At 51.9% G+C, this 23527-nt stretch overlaps 1 protein-coding gene and 1 long non-coding RNA gene across 2 annotated transcripts in view; one reads left to right on the plus strand and one right to left on the minus strand.

The window, feature by feature from the left end:
• Positions 1-23527, plus strand: part of LOC144167549 (uncharacterized) — a 28586-nt gene continuing 5059 nt past the window's right edge. The window contains exon 1 of the long non-coding RNA XR_013322030.1: positions 1-319. This is a non-coding gene — a long non-coding RNA (uncharacterized LOC144167549). The remainder of the gene's footprint in view (positions 320-23527) is intronic.
• LOC144167548 (uncharacterized) lies at positions 17483-19260 on the minus strand. Its single transcript, XM_077696780.1, has one exon. The coding sequence runs from the start codon at positions 18968-18970 to the stop codon at positions 17870-17872; it is 1101 nt and encodes a 366-aa protein (XP_077552906.1). The 5' UTR covers positions 18971-19260; the 3' UTR covers positions 17483-17869.

Here is a 23527-nt window from a genome sequence, read left to right on the forward strand (position 1 = left end):
GTTATACTGCCGTTTCCTCCTGTTGAGAGGTGACTTTTTTTTTTCTGCGAAGACTGATGTAAAAGCGCCACGAGACATAACAAATAGTCTAAGGCGGGGTTCAGCGTGGGCCTAGTTGCGTGTCTACGATGCTTTGTGAACCAAGACGGAGGACTGGCTCATAACAGCGAGAAATTGTTCGAGAGGACCACGGAATCTTGTAGTGCCTTCTTGGATTGCTGAATACATTCTCCCGCCCACGCACCCAGAAATAAGGCGAAAACCTGTTGTAACGACGTGTTGCCGGAAGCCTCTACTAATGCAGTTTCTTCTGGCCGAGGTAGGTCTGTGCCTAATTGTTTTTTTTTTTTTTTTACCTATTTAACGCTCGTTGGCGCGGAAACGAGGAGAACTTACTCCGAGTTCACGGGACAGTGATTTCCTCCTTACGGCCCGGCTTTTATAGGCTCCGCGCGCTCGATCGGACGCACGCGGGCAAGCTTTAGTATGTCAGAATGAGGAGAGTACAAGTGTACAAGTGCAAGGTGAATGCAAGCATAAGCTATTAGAGACCTAGCTACCTTATCACCTGCATGGACTGGCACTCCGCGGACCGCAGTTTAGAAAAAATCTCCTGTATTTGAAAAAAATATCAATAAATTGTCGGGTAGTGAGCTGTCCCGCGCCATGGAGCTGGTGACGCGCTGGGCGAGAGAGCGGGGGCCTGCGTTCATCTGAAGGTGGAACCCTCGGCTCACACCCGCTGCTGCGCCATCGAGCCGTTACCCACGTGCAAGGTCTGCGATGCCTGCCCGATCTCCTCTACCCGGACCCGACGTGGCATAGGGCCGTAATCGAGTCAGCACGCGTCGTGACGACGACACCCCGGGGGACTGCGGGCAAACCTCCGAAGGACGTTTTCTTTTCCTCTATCGCGAACATTTTCGGTTAGTCGTTTGTTGACTTCAACGCTAGTGTTCTTGCTCGCTTCGGCTATCTACCCGCCCTTTCTTCTTGCCGATCATGTATAAAGCAACTTTTACCCACCCACGCACGGCTTATGGCCAAGTAATCTGGAGCGTTGGGTATATTGTTTTGCCATTCACAAGTTCGAATCCTTGATAGCGCATGTTTCTGAAGTTATTTTATTTGTTTTCGGGCAATGTTTTCAATACTGAATTCACTATGTTTGCGCTGTTACGTTCATTGCTCCACGAGTGAGTTCACAGAACGCGTGCAGACTGACACCGACGCACTGGTGACTTCTCGTTGGCGTGGTGTTGCCATAAGCACCGACTGCTTGCGGGCGCAGTCCCGAATCAGCCGACCGTCGGTCTGGTGCGAACACGCCTCTTACGACACAGGCACAGGCTAGACAAGCTGCAAAGGTGGGCGAAAAGCGCGTCGCATTTGAGCGTCATGCGGTGACGCGGAGGGCGTTCATTCACTGCGTAGGCCTCGGCTAGTGATCTTTACGATTCCAAGCCGTGCTGGCAGACTTACTTGACGCGTTTTACAGCCTACAACATGGTAGAAGCGCGGTATGCCGGTTACTGCGATATCGAGAATGCCAAGCTAACGGTAACATGGGATACCAAGCATGTTATTTCACAGAAACGAAACCGAAACTGGTTTGAATACTAATTTTGTACATCGTCCAATTACAGTAGCACCTCGTATGGACGACATTGCTCTAGTTAGTGCGGCCGCCACAGACTGCGCATGGTCGTTTTTCTTCTGTCGGGCTTTATAAAATAAATATCGCCTTATCGACCGGATAAACGATGAAAAGTGTGTTTATTTGGGCCAGTCTACGCAATGCAAGCAAAAACAGAAGCTTGACAACTTCACGCCAATGTCTCTAAGGATCTACAGCTGGTTGAAATCAATACGGAGCAATCCACTACGGTGCGCCTCATAACCCAGGTGTAGCTTTGGCGCGTTAAACCAGACAATAATAAAAAAAACATCAATCAACCTAGGATAGTAGTATTAATAACTCACCATTCGTCTCAGGATTATAACATTCTCAATTTTAAAATTTACGTAGACATGTTCCAGGTCTGTCAAAAATATCTCCGCGTCCATTCCCCTTAGCAGCTCTACAAATCTCTTACTCCAGAAATTAATATTTTTTTGTCTACGTTGTTATACATGTCTTAATAGCTAGAAAATCTACCCACAACTGTCGGGCGCAAGCCAGCGAAATCTATATAGACTGCGTTATCATGAAAATAATTTTCTGTTATCCTGGCTTAAATTCATTTCACGCTTTTCGACATAATAACTTTTTGTATCGCAAGGAAACCAGCACTGCTGGTGGCCAATCTGTGCAAACAGGGCCTATACTTTTATCCTTGGCTCTTTTTAGATTAGAATCATCGCCTGTTCGGGCCACTGATCTGGGACTTTCGTTCATTTTAAATTCGTTTAGCGGCGAGATATAATTACCCCTTGGCCTTTCAGCCCAGCTGCACCCAACCATTTGATCAGTTTATGCGGATGACGTCCATTTAAGTTGCCGGCCGTTGTTGTAGGGTCTTGTTCTGCCTTTTTTTGGTTGTATGTTTGCCCTTTTGTCGCTTCATTTCTCCCAGTTGAAAATATCCTCATCGTGTCGACAAACATCACTGATGAACCTGATAATAAATTAAAGCGAGCACCTGGACACAACTGCAACGGCCAGCGGCTTCGGTAGTGCCTGGCAAGCCGGTTGAACAACGCAACAGAGGAAACTAGCCCAAACTTCAAAACACTGATGTCTCTTCGGCACCGGTGTTGCAGACACGCGCGTCGCAACCACAGAGTGTGTTTTAAAATCGAAAGGAGAGAAGGGGACGCCCCTGTTGGAAGGAAGCGCTCCTTCTCGCGTGATGCTATTTCAGCTGCATTCTTTCAATTCACAAATGCTCCCCTCCCCCTCTCCCGCACTCTCCTCCCATTTTAATTTTCTGGAGCAAAAATAACCCAACGAACAAGTGCGCAACAAAGCTTAATTGAGACAGATCGGAACAGCTGGCACGCCGGTCTCTTTTCGTCTCCGAACGGGGCGACGTCTATCTGCGGCGGCGACCTCACGAGTGCACTGTTCTTTTTTCTTTTCTTTCTCTCTCATTTGCTGCGGCATCATTCTTTCCTCTCACATTTGCGGAAACGACGCGCGCTTGGCGCGCTCACGCAGTCGCGGCGCAACGGCGCAGTCTGGAACGATACGGCGGCAATCCGCTGCGCCGACTTTCTTGAGCAGAGCAAAGGCGTCGTGGTAATTACGCCGTCCATGCCCACATCGGCAGCAGCCGCCTCAACAGCGCCTGGGTGTGCGCGCCTGCATACCGTTGGCCGTGAATAAATCTTTCGCCTCCGGGGGAAGTGGGACGGACACGTGCTCGACCCTCGGCCGACCGAAGGAAAAATATATATATTGAATACGGAACGAAAGAAAGAAAGAAGACGGAACCAGGAGCCATAAGCGCCGGGGCGCCCGAATTGAGCCGGGGCACCACAAAGGGTGCCGCTCGGCGGGCGCTCTCTCCGTAGCGGTCTGGCGAGAGCAGGTCGCGCGCGGGCGAGCCGCGGAGGGTGCATACCGTTACCGTAACGTCGGCGACACTGGGGCCATTGTCGGTTGCTGCGGTGCTTTTGTGTCCGCCAGCACGAGGAGATGCTAGCGCGGAAGTTATTCGGTGTGCGTTTGTGGACGCAGAAATAACCTTCGCGGTGGATGCATGGTGCTATAAAAAAAACTTAATCAGGAGACTGTGACTACGTAAGACACCGGTCAGGCTTTGTGCGCGTGAATTCGATCTGTTGATCCGGCCTTATTCTTCGTTGCTTCTTGCATTGATGCGCGATTCGGACACTTTGTCATTGTGGAGAGTGGTATCCCCACTGAACCATTTTTAACCACTTTCACACCATCATCCGCTGTAGAGTTTAGCTATCGTAAGATGTTGAAACGTTTGGCCAGATATTTGTGAACTGCAGTCTGACAGAAGGTTTCAGCGTCGGGAATGATTGTGCCTTTCGATTACCGAGGTAATGATACTGTCGACTCCTTCTTTCGATTTCCGAAACTGACTGCAAGACTCTTCCGGTAGATTTCTAATACGATAGCATGTGATACGCAGCCTGGCGTTGAGCGCCAAATTGCCAAGAACTGACTTCCGAACAATGGGTTGATTCCTTCCTCGACCTCCTTTTCAGTGTCTGAACGTACGTTGGCAAACAGTTGACATCAGATGATATAGAATGTCGGTTATTTCTTATTCTGGTTTCTTGATTCGCTAATATAGTTTTCGTATACGGCATCTGAGTCCCCAGGTTTGAGGGCACCGGATTTGTATAGCTTGCCCTTGAGACGATCACGTGTTCCGAGAGAACTTTTACAGTCACCATGGTTTGAAGCGCAACGAAAAACACGGCCGGTGTACACAAGCAGACAGGAGAGTTTCAATAGTCAAATTCGCAGCCTTCACTCGGCTGGTTTTGCCTGGCACTGTCGTCGTCGCTCTGGCAAAGACGTTACTGAAAAAAGAGAAAGGACAGGGCCAAAGACATCTGCCGTCCACAAAAAAACGGATGCCATGCCGTATATGTATAGAGTGTCCCACAACATGAAAATGTCGCCGGGAGATGCAGGGTCACCCTTGCGTCTTCTGCCCCGTGTAAACTTGCGCGCTTGTGCTCGTGCATACCGGGTGAACACAGGAAGAAGGTTTGTGGGAAAAAAAACTCAAATCGCTATGTCGACTGTGATGTCGGTGTTGTTTACAAAATCCCGCTATCTTGCGGAAGGTTTTCTGTTGTCCAAACGGGCCGTTGCGTCAACGAGAGAGCTAGGGATTATAATAAGGGAGCATTGGCGCTCTTTTCCCTAGCTGGCCTTACGCCAAAAAACCCAAACCATCATCATCATCATCATAATCACCATCATCATCATGGAACAAGAGAGCACATTAGCCTACCCACTGTCATGCCGAGCCACGGTATAATGCAATCAAAATACTGAACAGGGATGCGAGAACAGGGATGCTAGGGAGTTATCTGAAGCGTATACCGTCAGAAAGGGAGCGAGTGATTGTGTGAGTGACACCTCGATTGCCTTGCATAGAGTAGCGAATTGGGTTTCTTGAAAACGTGCTGTGAGCATCTCTATCATTGTTGTCCTTTGTGTATGTGTTATTACCCTTCTTTCTCGCCCTCTCGATTTCTACGGGAATATAAGTGCATGCGTAGTGCAATAAAGCAGAAGTTAGCGCCTGTCCTGTCCACTTGCGTTCCCTGTCCGTGTTTTTCGTTGCGCTTCAAACCATGGGAACTACTTCCGAACTACGAACTACTTCCATGGAAACTACCAACTAGCCCAGCAGGAAGTTCTACTTAACTTTTACAGCGAAGCTTTTTTATAGCTAGGGTTCCTTCAAATTTTGTTCCGCGTCAACAAAAACACCTTGCGGCAAAGTCGACTTTATCGCGAATGCTGAGAACACAACGGGTATGGAGAGTATCGAGTGCAGCTTGTATGTGAACTTGCTGTTGGGTCGGATCCGTCTTACGACGTTCAAGAGAAATTGTAATACTGCCGCGAACCATGTATAGGTTTCTTTATTTATTGCTTGTTTTTACTGCCTGGCTGAGCCCGGCTCTGTTATCTGTGTGGCAAGCGAAGCGAATGTTCCATTCTTTATTTTTATGCCGCACGGCCTATCTCATTCTGATAAGGAGACTGTTTCGCCCCAACGTCACTAGCCTAGTAGATTAATCTTCTTTGATCTACAATGTTCTGGATGCGAATCGACGGTTCGAGAACCACGCGCGCAGAAAGATTAAAAGCGTGCAGAGCAGACGCCGCGGCATTCGACTCGCCGACGCTCGCCTGCACACGCCACTTTGTTGACTGCTGCTTCGCCGCCTGTGTATTCCTTGAGTTGTTAGGGGAGCACAAATTCGCTCCATTAACGTGTTTTCCTTCAAGACAACTGCGTCGTCTTTGGGTTCGTGACATCTGGTGGAGGTGCGGGGCAACGTTACTAGAATAAATTCTAGTAACGTTGGTGCGGGGTACATGCACCCAAAGCCCTCTGCAAGTCGCCAAGCAAGCCCCGCTCGTACCAGCCGCCGGCAGCAAGGCCTCCCACCTGAGCTCGTTCTACTACCGGAGAAAGTGAAGAAGGAAGACGTCGCAACCAGCACCATTGTCAACCAAGCCAATCCTCCCGTCGTTCTGCAGCAATCTCGGGAGCCCCCATCATTCCGGGGATCCCCTGGTGAAGACCCGGAATAGTGGCTGGAGATGCTGGAGCGCGTCCGAAGTTTCAACTGATGGGATGATGAAGAAACACCGAGGCAAGTGTTTTTCTACCTCGGAGACTCGGCTCAAGTTTGGTTTGAAAATCACAAGAGCTCGCTAACATCATGGGGAATCTTCAAAACAGAATTTAAAGGAGCCATGAAGACAAAATACAAGTTGGGTTTATTAGAAAGACTGCTTAGTCCCGATAACAATGATACCAATATCATCGCAATCTTCAAAAAAATAACGGAGATATTAAAGAAAACGTGTGAAGCAGTCGCGACCCCCTAGCCAATTTCCCGCAACTTTTCTATGACGTCACGGAACCTTGTTTGTGCGATTCGCGGCCACCTAACTGACCTGTCGCGACGACACATGACTGGGCGTCTGTAATGGGGCCTCTAGTTCCATTTGACCGCATCACTTGAATGCTAACGTGCAGTTAACGCACTGAAAATTGTATTTTATTGTTGGCCCGTATGACGTCATTCTTGCTCATAACACGTCACTGTGGCGCAAAATTTGAAAGTTTTTAAATACTTCGTGCTTTTTTTTCGTTAAAAAACATCTTTAGTGGCTCTAATGGAGCTGAGTGAGATACTGAATCCTAGTTCTTTCAAACTAAACGAAGTTGTATTTTCTCTTCATGGCTCCTTTAAGGGAAACAATCCGCGCCGTCGTTCGCAAAGAACTGAGGAAGCTTTTCCCAACCACGCAGTAACCCCAAGTCGCCTCCCCGACCGACGTGATCCGAGAAGAAGTCCAACACGCACTGGGGACTTCAATGCCGTCGGAAGCACCCCGCGAACCATAAGCTATGACCTACTCCGCGGCTGTTCGTCGACCCCGCCCTGCTCCAACCCGTCGTCAAGAAGCCCTGCCGTACCGCCGTACACTGTCGCCCGCACGACCCCCTGCAGGCCAAAACCAGACGCCGAGGAAAACGGACGTATAAAGAACCCCCGATAATCGTCCGCTGTGCTACCACTGCGGAGAGGCCGACCACATCTATATACCGTCGCTGTCCCTATACAAGAAGCTCGGTTTGCGAGGTTTCTCCATCGACGCCCCACGCCCCCGACCCGGCCAGCGCCCTACTGAGATCGAAGAATACCTCTCCAACACCAACCTAGGACCAGCCCGCTTCAACCGTTCACCATCGCCCTACCCGTACCAGTCGCCGAATCGCCGTAGCATTGCTGAATTCTCACGTGGAAGGCCCCCCAGCCCACGCGGGGGAAACTAAAAGCAGCAACTTCTGGAGGTAAAGTTGCACGACCACGAAAATGAAAGCCCTCCGATGACGCAGCGACTCGCTCAAGACCATGAATCACGACATGCCCTCAGCCCGACGACCCGACCGAACCCTGACGAGACTCCCGAACACGACGACAGCTACACGATGCGACGCGAACCCGACATGGCGGAACCTGCCGCTGAGAATACGACGAAGACGACGACGCATAGTGCCCCACCGTCAACACGTACAAGCAGAGATACGACGCCACGACGTACCCGGAACTCGAGGAAGGCGGCGTCCGACGTGCAGCTGTCCATCGACGGCTTTGATGTAGTCGCCCTCGTAGACACGGGAGCCGACTACTCCGTAATGAGCGGACCATTTGCGTCTAAGCTGAAGAAGTTATGACGAGATGGGACGGTCCGCACATACGCACAGCAGGATGCCGCCTCGTGACACCAAGTGGAACGTGCACATCGCGCGTCACCATAGACGGCACAACGTACTCTGCGGCGTTCGTCATTTTGTCTAACTGCTCCCGCGACGTAATTCTCAGAATGGACTTTTTGACGGACAACGGTGCAATAATCGATTTGCAGACCAAGACGATAACTTTTCCCCCGATCACTTCATGACGCCGGAACCGAACCCCGAACACCGTGCTGCTGTAAGGATCGCCGACGATCATGTCAGCCTGCCACCCCGCGCAAGCTTGATGATCACCGTCTACTGTGAAGATGCGGTTCCTTACGTCGATGCTATCGTAGAGAGTGACCAAAGGTTGCTTCTCGGTCGCCGTGTCTCTGTCTTTGACTGCTGCTTTGCCGCTTGTGTATTCCTTGAGTTGTTAGGGGAGCACAAGTTCGCTCCAATAAACGTGTTTTCCTTCAAGACAACTGCGTCGTCTTTGGGTTCATGACAATATCGTCCGTATATATAGTGCTTTGAGTGTGGGATATTTGTCGGAGTTACTTGGCAATTTTTGACATGACAAGATTGAAAATAGCTGGAGACCAAATAGCGCCCTGCGGTACACCTCTGTGGTTGTAGGAGATATGGGTGTGCTCCTCATGATGAAGGCGGGGGGAGGGGGGCAGTGTCGAACACGTTCTTGAGGTCAATGGTAGCGAACACTCCTGGAGCTGACTTGATGTTATAAAGTACAGAGCACTTTCGGCGCTCGCCTTGTCGTCGTAACTCGCTCGCTGCACCCAAGTAGGGCAACAGGGCGTTCCGTTGTAGCGCTGTTGTCGCGACGTGCCCCAGAGGCTTCGAAAGCCAAGCGGTTTATATAGTCATGCATAAGTGTTCGAAACTCGTTAACCGCTGGCGCTTGTCTTACATTTCCCCGTTGTTTAACGCAAAGACTATAGGTGCGTTTGAGGCAAAATATACGTAATTAATCGTCAGCGCCCGCGTTCACTTAGTTGGGAGCGCTCGTTGGGTTGGTTTTTACGATAGTAAGCGAAAAAAGCGGCCGCGCAAGAAAAAAATGGCGCGTTCGAAATGGCGCAGAAAGGCTCCAGCCTCGCAAGAAAAAAAAGTACGCGTTCGGAATGACGCAAAACAGCCCCAGCATACGAAATTAAAGCAGGCACAAAAAGAACAGAACATCCCGCTGGGGCAGTTTCAGGCAGGGGGCGCGCGAGTACAGTGAAGGCGGGAAATTTGTATAACGGCGGTATACAGCCCATTATGGCGAATCACTGCTCTGCACTTCCGACAGCTTTCACATTGAGTGGAAAGGCTTTAATTTTTCTCCACCTTTTCCCTATCATTGGTCGTATTAGGAGCATGCAGGCTGTCATGAGTGGTAAGACCGCGGGCCGAAAACCGGTTTGTGCGGCGTCATAAATGGGGTTGTTTGCCGTCTCGAGTAGATAGGTGAGATGGATAAATAAATAAATAAATAACTAAATAGATAAATAAACAAATAAATAAATAAATAAATAAATAAATAAATAAATAAATAAATATGTTCAAATCTCGCGCTAGAGTGACGTCATACGGGCAGCAGTGTCGTATTAGGGGCCAGCTCTAAAAATATAGTTATCAATGTGTCAACTCCAGGTTAGAATTTAAGTGATATATACAATCAAACAGAACTAGAGGCCCCTCTACAATCACCCAGTCGTGAATCTTGGTGGTGGCTTTAGGTAGGCGGCCACAAATGGCACGAGCAAGATTCTGTGACATCAAAGATAAATCGTCGAAAACTGGCTGAGCAATCGCCCCCGCTTCATCTGTTTCCTTTCGTAACGCGCGATTATTCGTATCGCGATACCAAATTGTAAAAATTGAATCCTCCATTCAAAACCGCGCTGCACGCTTCTTCACCTCGCAATATTCAAATACGTCACCGCCCTTAAACTATCTCGCTCCTTCCCGACCCTTGAATCACGCCGCGTCATTGCTCGTCTATGCCTCCTCCATAATTCCTTTAACCGGCCACAGTCAAGACACACGCTAAGGCCGCCTCACAGAATATCACCCCGCTTAAATCACACTTGCCCATTAGCCCCCATAACCGCCGGAACGTCAGCATTTGTCTCGTTCTTTTTTCCTAACGCCATTATTCTATGGAACGCTTTACCCGCCGACATCTCCACGTGTCCCGATAACAAAAAATTTAGAGAGAAGCTTGAAAAGCCGTTCACATGATGTATTAACGATGAAATTCTACTGTTGTGACTTGATGGTATCTATTGGTGCTTGAACTGCTTTTTGTATTTTAGAATTCTGTTCTCTTAGCTTCACTGTTACCTTTGTTGCTACATTTTTTGTGTAATTTTTATTTAAGGTAATCGTTGTTTGTATTTGCCGGCTTTCATGTTCTCGTTCTTGTTTTTTGGCTGTCTTGTTCAACGGTGTTTCTGGAAACCCTGTTATCTTCCCCACCCCCCTTATGGGATGCCTCTGGGCCCTTAAGGGTATAATAAATCAAATGAATTGAAATTTCTTCCAAGCTAGCGATAAAATCGGTCTCATTGTTATCCGGACAAGGAGCCTTTTTTCTTTCTTTTTTAATAATCAACCAGACTTGCATTTTCTCTTCATGGCCCCTTTAAAGCAACGGCTTTCAATTTTACGCGTGGTCGTATGTGCCACAGACGTCAAGATTTGCTTCGCGGGAGCATGGAAGCAAAGAGAATAATTACAGAAACAATGCCGGCAGAAATAAGAGAAAACACACTCACTTGAAGTATACGCGTGTTCACTTGGCGGAACGACAACTTAACGTTTTTTCCACGCGAAGTCCTTTCAGAGTAGAACTGCGTTGTACCGAGCAGACTCCGGGATTAGGCCGAGGTGTGCAATTGTTTGTAAACACGGCAAAGGTCGTGTCTAAGCGGTTTCATGCTTGGGACAATGTCCCCCGAGTCAGCTATAGCTGCCCTGTTTACGGGTTTGTCAGACGAGTAAAAGACACGGCGTCACATGCGACGATGCCACCGAAAACAAAGTAATCGAAAATGTACAGCGCCGCGCAGGTCGAAAAAGCTTGAACCTTCTCCAGCATGAAAACACAACGGAGGCACCGCCACCACCGTGGACATTTTCTATTCCATCATTGCGAGCAGTTTGTTTTCCGGAGCTCGTAGCTTCTATTTTGGCGAACAGCGTACGCGGATACAAAATACTAAAATCATACTCTTTGCACACCTTGACCGGTCGCATAATAGCAGTCTGAAAAACAGGTGAGTTCAGAGCTCTGGAGAGCTGTCATGTCTTTCTGCTCTGTTTTTAAAGCGACGACTGATGTGTCCACATATTGTCGAAACGACTTTGCCTGCAGCTGCAGAGCTTCAGTTTGGTTCTAAAAACAAGCTGCATATGTCGCTCTCGCTTATAAGGTCATTGATTGCCACGCATACCGGACATGTGCACGATTCAATCTGCGAACCTGCTCATTCGCAAAGCGATGGTCATATTTCTGCAGAACCAGAGTTCGAAGATATAATACAAGTTTGGTTCTTTGAAAAGGCTGCTTTGTCCCGATAACAATGATACCAATTTCCCCGCGAACTTCAAACAAATAATCGAGATATGAAGGAAAACATCTGAAGCAGTGACGAGTGACGACTTCACTCTTTCTGTCGATTTTTCTGTGACGTCACAGAATCTTGTTTGTGCGTTTGGCGACCGCCTACCTAACCCAACTCCAAGAAAAATGACTGGGAGATTGTAGTAAGGACCGTTCCGTTGGATCGCATAAGCCTTTTCATGCGTTAATCTTTCATAAGATCAGGACATGTCCTGGGCTGTGTTGCGCATGCGCAGTTACATATTCCTGTCGACTGCGCCAATTATAGCGCCGCTAGCACAGCCCACTTATAAAATGGCAGCTCCCAGAACGAAGAAGTTGAAAAGGTCTATCATTGAACTTGGATGCAAGCGTGTAATTAACACACTAACAATATTTCTAGAGCTGGTCCGTATGACGTCGGTTTTTCCCATATTACGTCACTGCAGCGCGAGATTTGATAGCTTTCGATGTTTATTTCTTTGTTTTTTCTTGTTAGAAAACATCTTTCGGGGTTGGAATTTAGCTGCGTTAGCAAAGGTTAGTTTTTTAAGCGCATCATAAAAGAAAAATCCAACGGGTCGATCAAAAGGTTATCAGTCGTCAGAATAACAATAATGCTAATTTTACCGCTAACTTCAGACAATTCGGCTAGAAAATATAGAAAACAGGCGAAAGGGTGCCGAATCACCTGTCCCAAGGACGTGGGTTCGATCCCGGCTGCGGGGGCTGCTTTTCTGATGGAGTCGAAAACGCGAGAACGCCCGTGTGTCGAGATTTCGGCGCACGTTGAAGATCCCCAGGTGGTCAAAATTAAGCCGAAGCCCTCCACTACGGCGCGCGTTACACCCCGGGTGCAGCTTAGGTGCTTCAAACCCCACAATCAGTCGAACCACCTGCCACTTTTTTCTCTATTGGTGGTGAGATGTTTGTGTGGCGCCCCCTGGCTCTGACGTCGGCTTAGGGACCCGCGCCGCTGGTGTCTGCTACACCCCGCTTGGGAGGGGCAGCAGTGCCTGCGCTATAAATCGCCCGCTTTGATGCTTTCGTGCATTGAATAGCGTATTTCTAGTAACTCAGTTATTTTTTCCAGCTTCTGAAATGTCTGAATAATTTCAAGCTGTGTCCCCCTCAAGTTTGCAGCACACGAGGAGAGAGAGAACAACTTTCTTCAGAACATCGGTCAGAAGATCGTGTGTAACTCGTCCTTTCTAGCTTATTCGCAAGGTTCAGCGCTCAGAGCTCCTGGATAGGTATTCAAAATGCACAGGCTTTCTTACAGTATTTTGAGATGTTCTTATGAAGAAGAATCAACAATATTTCTCTCGTTGTTGAGGACTTGTATCAGATGTATGTTCTTTTTTTTTTCTGCGCCCAACGCATTAATTTTTCTGCACCGTCACGAACGTCTTATTACTAGGTTTGGGAATGTTTGGGAAGCTCGCAAAGTCAGGAAGGAAGGAAGGAAGGAATAGTACAGGAAAGGCAGGAGGTTAACCAGAATACTGTACGGTTGGCTACCCTACTCAGGGGGGAGGGGATACGGGAAATGAAAGGGAAATAAAGGACAGCGGTACATATTAAAGGAGAAAATAAGAGAAAGAAAGGTAGAAAAAACACAAGGCGCGATTAGGCAACTAGAAAGGCGGTACAAACAACGCACACAACCAGAAAATGCACAAAACTAATACGTCCACTGATAAAGTTGGCGAACTAAGGGCACTGCACTATAGTAATGTCCCTACAATCGTTCAGACAGGCCCGTGTCCTTCAAAAAGAGCAGTAAGGCTTTTATAGCCTTTTCGGCCTGTGACGGACAACGCCTACGACACAAAATTGTCTGCGCTCTAATGGGGTGGTCGCCGAGTCGGCAAAGTGTGGTGGAGAGCTGTTGCCTCGGCGTTATGAAGCGGTCACAATGGCACAGAAGGTGTTCAATCGTCTCGTTGGTAGCGCACGCATCACAAGCAGGGCTGTTGGCCATTCCAATGGTGTAGGAGTAAGCACCGGTGAAGGCAAAACCTAGCCACATGCGACAAGGTAAGGTGACGTCCGAGCGTGCACGTTATTAGGTAGGTGGCGCTGCAAATCTGGGTCGAGCGAGTAAAGACGAGGGTTGGAGAACTCAGGTGTATCCCACTTAGCGAGAGTGACTTCCCGGGCAATGGACAGCAGCGACCTTGCTGCATCAGTGCATGATAGAGGGATGCGGGTCAATCTTGCACTTGTGTGGGCGCCATGAGCCGCTCTATCCGCCTGTTCGTTCACAGTAATGCCGCAATGGCTTGGGAGCCACTGGAAAACAATATCATGTCTAGGCCTGAATAATGTGTCATATAAGCACCGGATTTCAGCCACAAGTTGTTCGTATGGGCCGCGGCGGAGGGCAGACTGGATGCGCTGAAGAGCGGACCTCGAGTCGCATAGCACAACCCATTTTTCTGGCGATTCCCGCTGGATGAATAGAAGGGCCTCCCGAATAGCTGCCAATTAAGAAGCGGTTGACGTCGTCGAGTTGGAAAGCTTAAAATGAATTTCGGTCGACTTTTGTGGTATCATAACAGCGCCGGCAGAACTGGACGTGGTGACCGACCCATCCGTGTAGACATGGACCCGGTCTCTGTATGCCTCATGTAGAAAGAGTAGGGATAGCTGTTGAAGACCGCTAGGTGGAAGGTCCGCTTTATTTTTTATTCCCGGGATGCTTAAGTGCAGTTGTGGCTGTGACAGGCACCAAAGTGGCGACGAGGGCCGAGACGGAGGTGCATAGCTCGATGGCAAGCTCCCACTGTGAGCGGCAACCACCTTACAAAAAGATGCCTGCGGTCGTGTTGAAGGCAGGGATGCAAGGTGGTGATGGGGCAACCAGGTGAGTTGCCTAATGTGTGCCCTCAGTGTCTCCACTGTCATGTGGGTTGTGATCGGGTGATCCCTTGCAACGCAAATTGTGGCCACAGTTGAGGCGTAACGCGGGAGACCGAGACATGTACGAAGACCCTGGGCCTGTATGGCCTGAATTGCCTGTAGGTTGGTTTTACGTGTGTTGGTTAATACAGGCAGGCTGTAACGCAAAACACCGAGAAACAGGGCATCGTATAGGCGTAACATTGAGTGCACGGAGACACCCCACGTCTTTCCGGCCAGAAACTTGAATAGCTGGACCACTGCAGTTAACCTTTTTTTCAGGTATGAAACTTGAGGAGTCCATGATAGATCCCGGTCCACGATAACTCCCAGAAAACGGTGGCTTTTGATGTAAGGAATATGCTGTCCATTTAAAGAAATCTTATGTTGCGACATTTTTTTGCGGGTGAAAGCAACCAGTGCACATTTCTCCGGAGATATTTCCAGGCCTTTTCGACGCAGGAACAAACATGTTAGTGTTGCGGCTTTCTGAAGTCGGGCCCGAATCTGAGGGCGTGAAACTCCTGATGCCCAAATGCAGATGTCATCAGCATAGATGGAGAGGTGGACGTTGGTCGGTAATGCGGTAGTAAGTCCTATCAACGCGAGGTTAAACAATGTAGGGCTAAGCACACTTCCTTGCGGGACTCCACGAGAAACAAAGTGCTGTGATGTTGGGCCATCTGAAGTCTCAACGAAAAAATATCTTCCTGATAGAAAGCTTTGGATCCATCTAAATGTCCGTCCACCGACTCCTGCATCTTGTAGGCCGCCAAGAACGGCGTCATGTATTACGTAATCGTACGCTCCTTTTATGTCTAGAAACTGTGGTCTCTACCTCACAATATGCACCACCCTAGCATTGCATAAGGCATGCACTCATGCACATTGCGAGGAGCCACCGCGGGTTCGAGCTATTTGAGAACGCTCACGGAACTGAGACGCCGTCGCGCCAGCTCAACACCGCCTCTGTTGGGCAGGTGGAGTAGAGGGCGACAAAGGAATAAGCCCAGTGTAGTACATCAGAAGGCGTTTATTCGCGCCAACCCCTTTAGTTACAGTTCAACATCCCCGTGGGTGGAAAGGGACGATGGGCGATCTGGCGCCACGCGCAAGTGTGCGCGTCCTCGGCGCGCTGAACCGGTGGGCTCAGCAATAAGGGCAAAATCTGGGGGTGCTGGCCGATGGGCTCGCAATAGAAAGACACTGTCCTTCCGTTCCCAGGCGCGTACCGCACGGCGCGATCGTCGAGTGTCAGGTACGGCTAATATGTGAGTGAACGGACTGAGGATCAACCGAAGGCACGGGCCGGCAGCCGGAAGGGCTAGCGGCTTAGAGCCGGCGCAAAAGAGCTGCGACCGGGCGGTGAGAAAATAGTTACGCACCTTCGGCTGTACTCCTGAGCGTCTTCCCGAACGGACCCCCGCGCAGGGCGCGCGTTCGCGTCCTGGCGAGGGTGGTGTTCGGGCATCGTTCAAACGGGCCAATGAGGTGAGGTTAGCTCCAACACCAGGGCGGAGCCCCCCCCGCTGCGTGACAGTGTTTTATCGCCGCAACGGTTGCAGGAGTTTTAGAAGACGGCTCGGCTCTACACAGCGGCGCCGAGACGAGCCAGCAACTCGAAGGAGACGAAGGAGAAAGGGGGAAAAGAGCCGCGTCGGGCGCCAGGATCCCCACACTCCCCTCTCCTTAAATGCCCTCGCCGGTCTGAGAAGAGTTGACCGGCCATCGCCCAGGCATGCAAAAGACGGCACAGTAGAAATACATGCATGCCCAGAGCAGTCTCAGCCCCCCAGTCCCAGATCGCTGGCGTCTGTTTGCACAACGAACTCTCTGGTCAGGTCGGGGAGCCTAAGTTGCGCTGTCTCTGCAATGGCGTTAGACAGGTGACGAAACGCTTGTTCGTGTTCGGGCTCCCATCGCCACGCGGCATATTTCGACAACAACTTTGTCAGGGGTGCCTGCACGCGGGCACAGGACGGAATGAACGACCGGTAGAAATTGGCCATTCCCAAGAAGCGGCGGAGGCCGCGCACGTCCTTCGGCGTAGGGAATTCAAGGATTGCTCTGAGCTTCTCCCGATCAGGCTCGATGGAGCCGCCGCCGAGCGTAAACCCCAGCAGTGAAACTCGGGTCTGCGCAATCTGGGCCTTCGCGGGGTTCAACGTCATACCCGCAGCCCGCACCCTCTCGAGCACGTCGGCGACATGGCGCAGGTGCTCCTCGAAGGTTCGTGAATAAATCACGATGTCGTCCAGATAGCACATGGCGTGTGACCATTTGGCTTCCCCTAGGACGCGGTCCATGAGCCTCTGAAACGTCGCAGGACCATTGCAAAGGCCAAAAGGCATGCGAGTGAACTCGAAGAGTCCTCTGTGGCACGTGAAAGCCGTTTTGCTCTGATCACTCTCATCCATCCGGACCTGTAGGTACCCCTTTGAAGCATCCAGCGTGGTAAAATACCTCGCGCCTCCCAGGTTTCCTACTACGGAGCTGATCGTAGGGAGCGGATAGGCATCCTTTCTAGTCAGTGCATTCAGGCGGCGGTAATCGACGCAGAGCCGGTAGGTGCCGTCTTTCTTCAGCACCAGCACGATTGGAGACGCCCAGGCGCTGCGAGAGCGGCGAATTACGCCATCCTTTAACATCTCGTCCAGCAGCTTATCGGTCACCTGCCTTTTGGACAGACTGATGGGCCTTGGGTTGCACTTCAGAGGAAGCGCGTCTCCAGTTTCGATCCTGTGAGTCACCAGGTCGGTGCAGCCAGGTCTCTCGGTAAAAATCTCGTCGTACCGATTTAGCAGTCTCGTTAGACGGACCTGCTGCGAGTGATCCAAGTCAACCGCATTGGCTATGAGTGGATGCGGTGCTCCGTGCGTAGCCGTCCGATCCCGCTGGGGACCGGAAAATGCTGATCTTTCAGCGCGGGGAATTTCCTCAGAGCGCTCAACGCCGCGCGCATCCGGCGCCTTCTCTTCAGTAGCAGGCGCGGGCGACGGCGGCCTAATGAATGGCTTCAGCAGCGAGAATGCTGCTTCGCGATAGCCGCCATTCATAATGTCAACGGTAATTCCAGTTTTCAGGAGAAAATCTCGACCGAGAATCACGGGCACACTGAGCCCTGGGAGGTGAATGAAACGAGTGCGTCTCACCCGGTCCCCCCATCTGACCGTCAACCTCGCAGCGCCAGCCGACTGCGCCACGCCTTTCGCCAGGTTGAACGTCGTTCGGCAGTCCCTCAAATGCACCGAATGCTCTCGCAGGTGGGACAAAACCTCCTCACTGAACAACGATGCGCTGGCACCCGTGTCCAAGAGAGCCGCAAATTCGCGGCCAGCGATTCTGACCGGAATAAACGGCGCGTTTCCGCCGGTTAAAAGGCCTGCACGGCACGCAGAGGGAGCGAGCGGGGTTTCGGTCGTCTGTGCGATCACAAACGACCGCCGTCGGCGTTTCCCGCCAGAGATGCCTCCACAGGGCACTCTCTGACCATGTGCCCAACCGCTCTGCAGCGGAAACATCTCACTCCTCCTCGCGCTTGGTTGCGAGCAGCACCTCCCTCCCTGGGACGCCATGGAACCAGGCCCGAGGGTGGCTCACTGCGCGCATTTCTCCCCGCTCCGACACCCTCGGGCACACTGCGTCCGGGCAAACTAGGCTGGGAGAACGGTGCAGCATTGGATGGGCTCCTTGGCGGGACAAGGCCTGTGGGCCCGTTGTTGCGCGTTCCACGTCCGAAAGGCCCGCAATTGCCTGCTCTCTGCTGGGCCGGCACAGCGGAGGCTGCGCGCCTTGCGTAGGTGTAGGGGTCCAGGGCGCGTTCGCTCAGTCCCCATCCCTCATTTGACCCGCTCGACAAACGCGCCGCTGAGGGGTCTGCGGTTTCGTGCCTCCGGGGCAACGGCAGCGGCCCGTTCCACGCGCACCTTGGCTCGAGCGACTCACTCGCCGGAGGCGGCGGACGGTAGGCGCGCGCGGCTAGAATATCGCCTTGGATGCGCTTCGCCTCGACAGCCAGCTCCTCGAGATCGCGGAAACGACCTCCACGCAGGTAGGCCGAAAAGGTTGGATGTGCCTGCCGGATTACGCGCTCAACGCGCTCCTCGCTCGAGGCGTGGGGCTCAGCAATAGCAAACAACTCATCCATAGCTCGTACAAACTCCTGCAAAGATTCCTCGGGAGCCTGTGTCCGGAGCTCCAGCTCTCGCCGCATCCTACGCTCGTAGTCCGCTGGTAGGAATTCACGCAGGAATGCCGCGCGGAATTCCCCAAGATTCGCTGCACGGTGGCCACTGAGCCGGTACCACCTAGCCGCCGTTTCCGTCAATGTCACTGGAACAATGCGGGTGAGGATTTCCTCATCGTCCAGCCCCATAGCCTGCTGGTAGTGCGCCAGCGAATCGAGGAAATCTCTGGCGCTGGTCAGATCGCCATAGCCGCGGTATGTCGGTGCGGTCAGCTTGATAGCCGGGCGAACGGGCTTGCGGGCAGTGAGGAGTGCCTCAACCGCGCCAGACAGGGACTGGACCATTTGGGCGGCGTTTTGCAGCAAATGCTGCGCACTCAATGTATTCCACGGTGCTTCGGCAGCTCGTTCGAGCGATGGGGTCGTGGCCCCAAGCTCAATGAGAGGAGCAGTCTCCGAAAAGAGGCCGTTGCCGGAATGAAGCTGGCAACCGTTCAGGCTCGTCTGCGGTCGTTCAAAACCCGCGGGGGCGGCTGCAGCGCCTGCATCACTTGCGCCGAATTCGGCGAGCGTAGACAGCACGGGCTCTGGCTGCGCGCAATTAGGCAGGAGCCCCGCTCCGGATGGTGGCGGGGGAGCGAAACTCGTGGCTGCACAGCGGGGGTGCCCGCAAGAAGCCGGGACAGACCACTGTGCGGGGCCGTTCGCGTTCGCAACCAACGGGCAAAAATCCCTCACAGTAGAAGCCTCCGGTTCAGGCTGCCCTGCGTAAGCTCCGTAAGGAGCAATAAACGAGCCTAAGGGCATCTTGCTATCTCTACCCACAGGGGCCGGCGAAAGCAGAAATCTCGCGTACACCGCTCCGGGTGGCGGCTGTGGCCTTTCTCCCGGAATACGGGTACTGCCACTCCAGGTGTGGCGTGGTCGCGCCTCCGCACTCCCCCGTGGGTCTGCGTTAACGAGGGGTGCACGCACACTCGCGTACGGAGGGGCAGTCGCCTCGTCCCCGTAGCAGCTACCGCTAGCGGATAAGCAATAAGACTGATTCCGGTTGCGTACTCAGCTTAATTAGCGGCCAAAGGCTAATGAGCCAATGGCCCCACGTTGGGCGCCAGTTTGTGGTCTCTACCTCACAATATGCACCACCCTAGCATTGCATAAGGCATGCACTCATGCACATTGCGAGGAGCCACCGCGGGTTCGAGCTATTTGAGAACGCTCACGGAACTGAGACGCCGTCGCGCCAGCTCAACACCGCCTCTGTTGGGCAGGTGGAGTAGAGGGCGACAAAGGAATAAGCCCAGTGTAGTACATCAGAAGGCGTTTATTCGCGCCAACCCCTTTAGTTACAGTTCAACATCCCCGTGGGTGGAAAGGGACGATGGGCGATCTGGCGCCACGCGCAAGTGTGCGCGTCCTCGGCGCGCTGAACCGGTGGGCTCAGCAATAAGGGCAAAATCTGGGGGTGCTGGCCGATGGGCTCGCAATAGAAAGACACTGTCCTTCCGTTCCCAGGCGCGTACCGCACGGCGCGATCGTCGAGTGTCAGGTACGGCTAATATGTGAGTGAACGGACTGAGGATCAACCGAAGGCACGGGCCGGCAGCCGGAAGGGCTAGCGGCTTAGAGCCGGCGCAAACGAGCTGCGACCGGGCGGTGAGAAAATAGTTACGCACCTTCGGCTGTCCTCCTGAGCGTCTTCCCGAACGGACCCCCGCGCAGGGCGCGCGTTCGCGTCCTGGCGAGGGTGGTGTTCGGGCATCGTTCAAACGGGCCAATGAGGTGAGGTTAGCTCCAACACCAGGGCGGAGCCCCCCCCGCTGCGTGACAGTGTTTTATCGCCGCAACGGTTGCAGGAGTTTTAGAAGACGGCTCGGCTCTACACAGCGGCGCCGAGACGAGCCAGCAACTCGAAGGAGACGAAGGAGAAAGGGGGAAAAGAGCCGCGTCGGGCGCCAGGATCCCCACAAAACAAAGCGGCTGACAAACGTTTGAGTGATTTGTTGTGCTGTACCGATGTGACAAGGTCAATTACGCTGTCGATGGATGAACGTCCGTGTCGGAATCCAGCCATAGCATGGCGGTAAATTTTACAACTCTCAAGGTACCATTCCAAACGACCTAAAACCATCCTTTCCATTAATTTTCCAATGCAGCTTGCAAGGGCTATAGGACGATCTGATGCCGGGTTAAGGGGAGACTTGCCTGCTTTAAGAACTGAGACCAGGCGGTTACCCTTCCAATCCTCAGGGACCAAACCATCTTGCCATGACTGGTTCAGCCGATACAAAAGAGTGTGACGGGCTTCTTGGACAAGGTGACGCAGGGCGGCGTACGTCACTCCGTCTGGTCCTGGTGAAGATCTACTTCGGCACAGATGTAACGCCGCATCGAGCTCTTCCATTGAAAATGGGACGTCCATGCAGGAGTCGCGTGATACGGGGACGACGCGTATGTCCGCTTGGCTGGTCGAAGCTGGACCATTGGCGATTCTTAAGCAAAAGTCCTCCGCTACGTCGACCTCTCGGCGTTTCTGATGAAGCGCCAAAGCACTGAAACGCCGACGTTGCTGTGTTGTTGTTCGAAGGCCCCTGACAGTGTTCCAGATGTGAGGTAGAGGTTTCCGAGGATCAAGTTTCTCGCAGAACGATTTCCAGCGCTGTGCTTGTACTTGTACAATGCGACGTTGAATTTTTTCTGTGTACGTCAGGCCTCCCGAAGGTCATGAATAGGCTTAGTGCGCCTGTATCTTCGTTCTGCACGACGACGAATAGCTCTAAGATGTTCTAGCACTTCGTCAAATACTGTAAGCTTGGGATGTACCCGAAAAAAACGCATGGAATCTTGCGCAGTGCTGGGCTGGTTACGGCACTTTCAAAAGTCGAGGAGAGCCCTTCGCAGCAGAGATCTTCCATGCGAGATTTAAACCTCTTCCAGTCTATTCGTTGAATGATTTTCCCAGGAAGAAAACCATCAAAGCCCTCGATCCTCAGGTATGTTGGAAGGTGGTCACTTCCACGGGTTTCCATGTCTGTGAACCATTGAATGCTGTCAATGAGACTTCTCGATACAAAAGCCAAATCCAGACAGCTACTATACGTCGTACCGCGAAGAAATGTTGGGCTGCCATCGTTGACGCAGCAAAGCTCATGACGGGACGCCAGTGAAACCAGTTTTCGACCTCTTGGATCATTTCTGTGGCTTCCCCAGAGCATATGATGGGCATTAAAGTCCCCCATAAGGACCCAAGGACCAGGGGTGTCTCTGATGATTTTGTATAATCTGTTGGAATCGAAGCGTCCTGAAGGAGATAAATAAACAGAATGGAGACCATATGTTAGTTCCCGTCGGACGAAAACCAGAACTTTACTAGAAGCATCACTAGCTGGTGACACAAATGCTTCATATCCAGAGAGCCTGAACGCGTCCGTGGCGTTCGGTTCGCAAATGACGATGATGGGGAAATTGTTTATAAACACAAACTGTTTAAAGTCCGAAAAACGGGGCTTGAGGCCTCTTGCATTCCATTGGAGTATGGTGGCGCGTTTGACTTCATCCCGAAAGAATCTTGAATTAGAGGTCATGATGCTCCGAAGGGACATTAAACTGTGGTAGGAGCGTCACAGTAAACCCCAAAATGACAGGTTCCAGGTTCAGCCTGGTCTCCAGAATGGTTTTGAAGAAGCTTGGTGTCATGGAAGCAAGGTGGGACCGGAGGGCTGTAAAAAGGGCTCGTACAACTTTTGAATAGTCGTCTACCTTGACTTCCCTTGAAAGGGCACGACGCTCCCTCAAGACGTTGGCGTACTGATCGCGTCCGCGTTGGACTGCAGGAGTGGTGCAGGAATCTCGTGGCTCTGGTTGTACAACGCTGGCGCTAGATTCCGTGCTTTTTGTCGCCTTTAAGGACTCCTGTGAAAGCAGGACCGGAAAACTGTCACTGTCTGGTGGCGGTGGAGGTGATTTGGGTCCCTCAATGAAAGCCTTCCTCCTGTGTAGTGCGCTAACGCGAAATGGGCACCCGCCGAAACTTGCAGGGTGATCGCCGCCGCAATTGGCGCAGGCAAAGTTTTCCTTGCATTGCTGAAAGTCATGCTGGCCACCACACCGTTTACAGCGTTGCTCTCCTTTGCAGAATTTCTAGACGAGCCCAAAGCGTTGACACTTGAAGCAACGTGGAGGGCTATCCGTGTAATCGGCCGTTGCGTGCCTTGTAAATCCGAGGTTAATCATGTTCGGCCGTTCAGTGTGGGGCGAACGACAACACTACGGCATCAGATGGGGTCGTTTTCGAGTTATCTCCCGAAGAGCCAGTCCGACACGTAATCCTTCTCACATGCAGAACTCCTTGAGGCTTGAGATAGCTCAGAAGGTCCTCCTCCGTGTACCACTTGGGCACATGTACACCTTTGATGATGCACGTGTTCTTCACGTACGAGTGAGGTAGGCGGGCAGACACTGTAATTCCACGGATTCGGTCACATCGCAGCAAAGCATTTACATCGTTCTCCGTGGCTACGTCAAGAAGCAGGGCACCTTGAGCAGTGAATCTACTCCGAATCGGAGCCTTTCCCAGGAGAGATTGAAACTCTGAGAACAGGGTGATGGGGTTCACCTTCCCGAGGTCGTGGTCGCTTTTAGTCGGGGACACGATCACAGGCTCACCAGCTTAAAGCCTTCCTCGTCCGCGTCAGTCATCTCAGCGACGTCTTCTCCTTCACCCACTATCGTGGCATCGTCTCCTTGGGAAGAGGGGGCATCACCAGTGTTGTCGTCGTCGCAGGGTACCGGTGGCACAGATGGTGAGTCCTCCGTAGGGGCAGCTAAGCGCTCCTCAGCAGGGGGGGCCATGATGGGATCTGCGGTGGCAGCATCACTCGGTCTGCGGTGGCCTATCATGGC

This window comes from Haemaphysalis longicornis, unplaced genomic scaffold (genome assembly GCF_048455015.1).
Source record: "Haemaphysalis longicornis isolate Haplotype H1 unplaced genomic scaffold, Haemaphysalis longicornis Haplotype H1 scaffold_2, whole genome shotgun sequence".
Classification (NCBI taxonomy): Eukaryota; Metazoa; Arthropoda; class Arachnida; order Ixodida; family Ixodidae; genus Haemaphysalis; species Haemaphysalis longicornis.

What these genes read in the sequence shown, in the direction of transcription:
- LOC144167548 (XM_077696780.1), bottom strand. Translation starts at nt 18,970, where the DNA reads ATGGTCCAGTCCCTGTCTGGCGCGGTTGAGGCACTCCTCACTGCCCGC.